The 6000-nt window shown below is 43.7% G+C and overlaps 1 protein-coding gene across 1 annotated transcript in view; it reads left to right on the top strand.

Annotated features, from left to right (window-relative positions):
• Positions 1-6000, top strand: part of LOC109918284 (hemicentin-1-like) — a 417033-nt gene that overhangs the window by 275459 nt on the left and 135574 nt on the right. The window contains exons 48-49 of the mRNA XM_048613389.1: positions 804-890; positions 5524-5715. Coding sequence (XP_048469346.1) covers positions 804-890; positions 5524-5715 — 279 coding nt within the window. The remainder of the gene's footprint in view (positions 1-803; positions 891-5523; positions 5716-6000) is intronic.

Genomic DNA, 6000 nt, shown 5'->3' on the forward strand with positions numbered 1-6000 from the left:
ATTGGCTGACTCATGGTTTCTCTGTCCCCAAACACTCAATCTTCTGCTATTATTCAGAAACCACTTCAACTCACACCAGCTCTTTAAATAACAATGGTCTCTGTTTGAGAAACCAGAAAGCTTGCTTACTACAGTAACCAAGACTAGCACTGCTGCTTCACAGCACCAGGTTCGACTCCACCCTCAGGCGATTGTCTGTGTGGAGTTTGCACATTCTCCCTGTGACAGCGTGGGTTTTCTCTGGGTGCTCCAGTTTCCTCCCACAATCCAAAGGTTAGGTGTATTGGCCATGCCAAATTGCCTGTATTGTCCAAGAATGTGTAGGCTAGGTGGATTAGCCATAGGAAATGCAGGTATAGGATAGAGGGGTTGCTCTAGATGGGATGCTCTTCAGAGGATTGATGTGGACTTAATGGGCTGAAAGGCCTGCTTCCACATTATAGGGATTCTATGATTCTATAGCGATCCTATTGGTATAAACCAGTTCAGACTGGGCAAATTAAGGTAGTGAATGTTCCAAACTTCTCAGGGGTCAGAAGTAGAGCAATAGAATAATAAATTAAATAGTATATCATAGAAAGAAATCATTCAGCTCATTGAGTCTTTGACTGCTCTTTGGAAGAGCTTATGAAACACATGACGATAAAGTTTTAAAGATTGCTTCAAAGGTGAAGAGCAAAACAGAGCACTTGGGTTAGAATTTCTTGGTGTAAATCTGACAACTGTTGTCAAGTGGGGAAGTTCAGTAAGGATGTGAAGTCCATCATGGCTCACTAAAATTCCCACATTCTGTGTTTGTGTAGGTCCTCCCAGCATTTTAAATGAAAATCAGATGGAAAAGGTGGAAGTTAAGCAAGAACAGAGCATCAACATGACTTGTTTGACCACAGGTGAGTGAATCTTGAAGACTTTCTTTAAACTTAATCTAAAGATTTTACATGTCAGCATATCTGCTTTGTATTTTTCATGCTGTCGTCCCTCCTAAAGCCAAGAAGTCACTCTGGAATTTGGTTCCTCATGATTTTGATATTTTACTCAACCTGCCATTCTCATAGCTGAGTGTTGTCTGTTATTCAATCCACAGGGGGTAACTCGCCCATGATCCTCTCCTGATGTCTACACATATACTGGATGCAAGTGGAGGGATGGTGTGGGGAGAGTCACTAGATTAGTGCTTGGAAAGAAAACCATAATTAATTATTAGCTCTCCCCGCTCACTATACATAACCAGTGAAGCTGAGACTAATTACCTGTGGCTGTCCCTGTTAAAATTTGATTTTATCATTTTGTTCATTGATTTTTATTTTTACCCTATCATTTATTTGGATGAAGACTGGTTTCTGTAGTGATAGGGACCACTGGAAGAGGCCAAGATGGATCATTCACTCAGCACATCTGGCTGAGGATTGCTGCGAATGCCTCCGTCTTTTGCTTGATGTGTTGGGATCTTCAATCACTGAGAGTGTCGATATTTGTGGAGCCTCCTCCAGCGAGTTGTTTAATTGTTCACCACCATCCATGTCCGGATGTAGTAGGACGGCAGAGCTTAGATCTGATCTGTTGGTTGTGGATCACTTTGTTCTGTATATCATTTGCTGCTTGTGTTGTTTGGCGCACAAATATTCCTGTTTTGGTAGCTGGATGCGGGCACAGTCATAACATTTAAAATCACTTAGATAAGTATATGAATAGGAAAGGTTTGGAGAGATATCAGCCAGGAGCAGGCAGGTGGGACTAGTTTAGTTTGGGATTATGTTCAGCAGGGACTGGTTGGACCAAATGGTCTCTTGCCGTGCTGTATGACTCTATGATTCTGACTCTATATCCATGAACTCCAGAGAGGAAATGAACATTGAAGGTAACCTATGAACAGGACAAGCTTTTTTTAAATTCATTTGTGAAACATAGGTTCACTGGCTGGCTAGCCTTTATTGCCCATCCCTAGTTGCCCTTGAGAAGGTGGTTGTGAGCTGCCTTCTTGAACCACTGCTGTCCATTTGCTGTCGGTTGATCTACAATGCCCTGAGGGAAGGAATTCCAGGATTTTGATCCAGCAACAGTGAAGGAACAGTGAAATATTTCCAAGTCAGGATGGTGAGTGGCTTGGAGGGAAAATTTCAGGTGGTGGTGTTCCCATGTATTTGCTGCCCTTGTCCTTTTAGGTGGAAATGGTCAAAGGTTTGAAAAGTGAGATACCAAGAACTGCAGATGCTGGAGTCAGAGATAACAAAGTGTGGAGCTGAAGGAACACAGCAGGCCAGGCAGCATCAGAGGAACAGGAAAGCTAACGTTTCAGGTCGGGACCCTTCTTCAGAAACGGGGACAGGGAGGGAGCTCAGAAATAAATAGAGAGAGGACGGGTGGGTCTGGCAAAGGTAAGTGGGATGGTGATAGGTGAGTGCATGTAGGCAGTGGTGGAGATTGGTCATTGAGGTGGGAGTGGCAGATAGGTGGGAGAGAAGATGGACAGGTTGTGTCAGGTCAAGGAGGCAGGGATGACACAACCCTGAGAACTTCTGCAAAGATGTCCTGGAACTGAGGTGACTGACATCCAATAACCACAACCATCTTCCTATGTGCCAGCGTGACTCCAATCAGCACCGAGTTTTCCCCTTGGTTACCTTTGATTCCAGTCTTGCTAGGCTCCTTGACTCCACACTTGGTTGATGTCAAGAGGTGGCATTCTCACCTCACCTCTGGAATTCAGCTCTTTCGTCAATGTTTGAACCAAGGCTGTAATAAGACCTGGACCGGAGTGCCCTGGCAGAGCCCAAACTGGGCAAGTTATTGCTGAGCAGGTGCTGCATGATAGCACTATTGATGATACCTTCCATCCTCATACTGATGTCTGAGAGTATACTAATGGAGCAGTAATTGACCAGGTTGGATTTGTCCTGATTTTCGTGTACAGGACATAACTGGGCAATTTCCCACATTGTCAACCATGCTGGTGCTGTGACTGTAGTGGGATAGCTTGGCTAGGGAAGCGATACATTCTGGAGCATAAGTCTTCAGTACTATTGCCAAATGTTGTCAGGGTCCACAGCCTTCTCAGTACCCAGTGCTTCCAGATGTTTCTTGATATTACGTGAGTGAATTGAATTGACTGAGGACTGGTAACTATGATGCTGGGAACCACTGAAGGAGGGTGAGACGGATCATCCACTCAACGCTTCTGGCTGAAGGTTGCTGTGAATGCTTCAGGTGTTTCTTTTACATTAATGTGTTGGACTGTTCCATCATTGAGGATGGTGACATTTGTGGATCCTCCTCCTCAAGTTAGTTTTTTTATATGTCCACCACCGTTCATGACTAGATGTGGGACTGCAGAGCGTGGATTTGATCCATTGGTTGGGGGATCACTTCACTCTGTCTATCACTTGCTACTTACGCTGTTTAGCATGCAAGAGATCCTCTTTGGCAGCTTCACCAGGTTGACACTTAATTTTTAGGTATGCCTGGTGCTGCTCCTGGTATGCCCTCCTGCACTCTACATTGAACCAGGGTTGATGGTAATGGTTGAGTGGGGAATATGCCAGGCCATCAGGTTGCAGATTGTGCTGGAGTACAATTCAGCTGCTGTTGATGGCCCACAGCACCTCATGCATACCAAGTCTTGAGTTGCTAGATCTGTTCGAACTCTGACCCATTCAGCACGATGATAGTTCCACACAACACAGTGTAGATTATTTTCAAAGTGAAAGTGGGACTTCATTTCCACAAGGACAATGCATTCGTCACTCTTACCGATACCGTCATGGACAAATGCATTGGCAGCCAGCAGATTGGTAAGAATGAGGTCAAGTATGATTTTCGCTCTTCTGGTTACCTCACCATTTGCCACAGATTGAGCCTAGCAGCTATGTACTTTAGGATCCGATCAGCTCAATCAGGAGTACTGCTGCTGAGCCACTCTTGTTGGTAGCCATTGAAATTCACCATCAGTTCTTCCTCCAAGTGTTGTTCAACATTGGGGGTAGGGGTTCCAACTCATCAGCCGAGAGAGTACGGTGCATCATAATCAGTAGGAGGTTTCCTTGCCCATGTTTACCCTGATGCTGTGAGACTTCATGGGGTCTTGTGTCAACCTTAAAGACTCCGAGGGCAACTCCCTCTCAACTGCCACCTCTGCTAGGTCCATCCTACTGGTGAGACAAGACATATCCAGGGATGGTGATGGTGGTGTCTGGGACATTGTGTGTAAAGTATGATTCTGTGAGGATAGAACAGAACAGTTTATTGTCACATGTACTTTTGCAAAAAAAATAATACTGTATGACTGTGAGGCTGTTGTTTGACTAGTCTAAAAGACAGCTCTCCCAATTTTGGCACTAGCCTCTAATGTTGGTAAGAAGACTTTTCAGGGTCAACAGGGCTGTTTCTGCTGTTCTCTTTTCTGGTGCCTAGGTCAATGCCAGGTGGCCAACCTGGTGTCATTTCTTTGTTGAGAATTTGTAGCAATTGATACAACTGAGTGGCTTGCTAGGCCATTTCAGGAGGGCAGTTGAGCGTCAACCACATTGTTTTGGATCTGGAGGCACACGTAGGCCAGACTAGCTAAGGCCGGCAGATTTCCTTCTCTGAAGGACATTAGTGAGCCAGATGGGTTTTTCCGATACATGACAATAGTTTCATGGTTATCTGTAGATTCTTAATTCCAGAGTTTTTTTTATTGAATTACAATTTCACCATCTGTCATGGTTGGATTTGGACCCAAGTCTCCAGAACATTAGCTGAGTTTCTGGGTTAGTAGTCTAGCGAAAATGCCATCCAATGATGAATAGCCTAGTGATATAACAAGAATATCAATGGAAAGAGTAGTGTGAAAGAGGAATAAAAGATATTAGTGACACTGTTCTCTGTAATACACATTATTCTCTACAATGGATACAAAGTGGACTATTTTCTGAATACAAACAAGATGTGCTTTTATCTGGGCTGTTCTCTAATAAACACCAGGTGTACTATTTCAACTGCATGCTGTTTTTGTGGCAAACCCTGAGCCTTTGTATTATCCTGTATTTAATATATGCTAGATAGTGTAATCTCCCCTATTTGTTTTTAATGAGATCCAAGATGTAGGACTTGCTTTGCAAACACATTCCAATTCATAGTTTAATGTCACTAATGAGAAAAAGGCAGTTTCCACCAATAAATAAATTGCTGACATAATTGTTGTGTCATATTGTACATATCTATGATCAGGTAAGCATGCACCTTTAAGAGAGTTAAGTGCTGGCATCTGTGTGCATCGTGCCATGTGATGTTCTTGTGTAAAGGTATCTGCTCCAGCTTGAATAGCTACTGCTATACTTTGGTATCTACCGAGAAAGTCAGTTAGTCAATTATTTTGAGTCCAGACCATACCAATGTCTGTGATGGTGTTGAAATGTTTTCAGTTTCTACATCTTCTGATACTTGTTCTCAGTAAGAACTCAGTGTTTGCGTTACAAGAGTGAAGATAATATTAAAACGCAAAGAATACTTTATAATCTGTCAGTGGCCATTTATATTTCATTTTAGGCAATCCAAAGCCATGGGTTACTTGGTTGAGAGATGGTCAGGAACTGAATGACAGCACAGATTATTGGGTTTCATCAGATGGATCCGTTCTGGAAATCTTCAAAGCAACTTTGTCCCACACAGGACAGTACACTTGTGTCGCAACTAACTCTGTGGGTGACAAATCTATAAACTACCATCTCAGTGTTCTAGGTGAGTGATATTAAGAATGGTCACTTCTGTTTATTTGAGACAACAAGGTGCAGGGCTGGATGAACACAGCAGGCCAAGCAGCATCATAGGAGCAGAGCGGCTGACGTTTCGGGCCTAGACCCTTCATCAGAAAAGGGGGAGGGGAAGGGGGTTTTGAAATAAATAGGGAGAGAGTGGGAGGCGGATAGAGGAGAGGATAGGTGGAGAGGAAACAAACAGGTCGAAGAGGCGGGGATGGAGCCAGTAAAGGTGAGTGTAGGTAGAGAGTTAGGAAGGGGATAGGTC

The sequence above is a fragment of the Rhincodon typus genome, chromosome 28 (genome assembly GCF_021869965.1).
Source record: "Rhincodon typus isolate 14 chromosome 28, sRhiTyp1.1, whole genome shotgun sequence".
In the NCBI taxonomy this organism is placed as follows: domain Eukaryota; kingdom Metazoa; phylum Chordata; class Chondrichthyes; order Orectolobiformes; family Rhincodontidae; genus Rhincodon; species Rhincodon typus.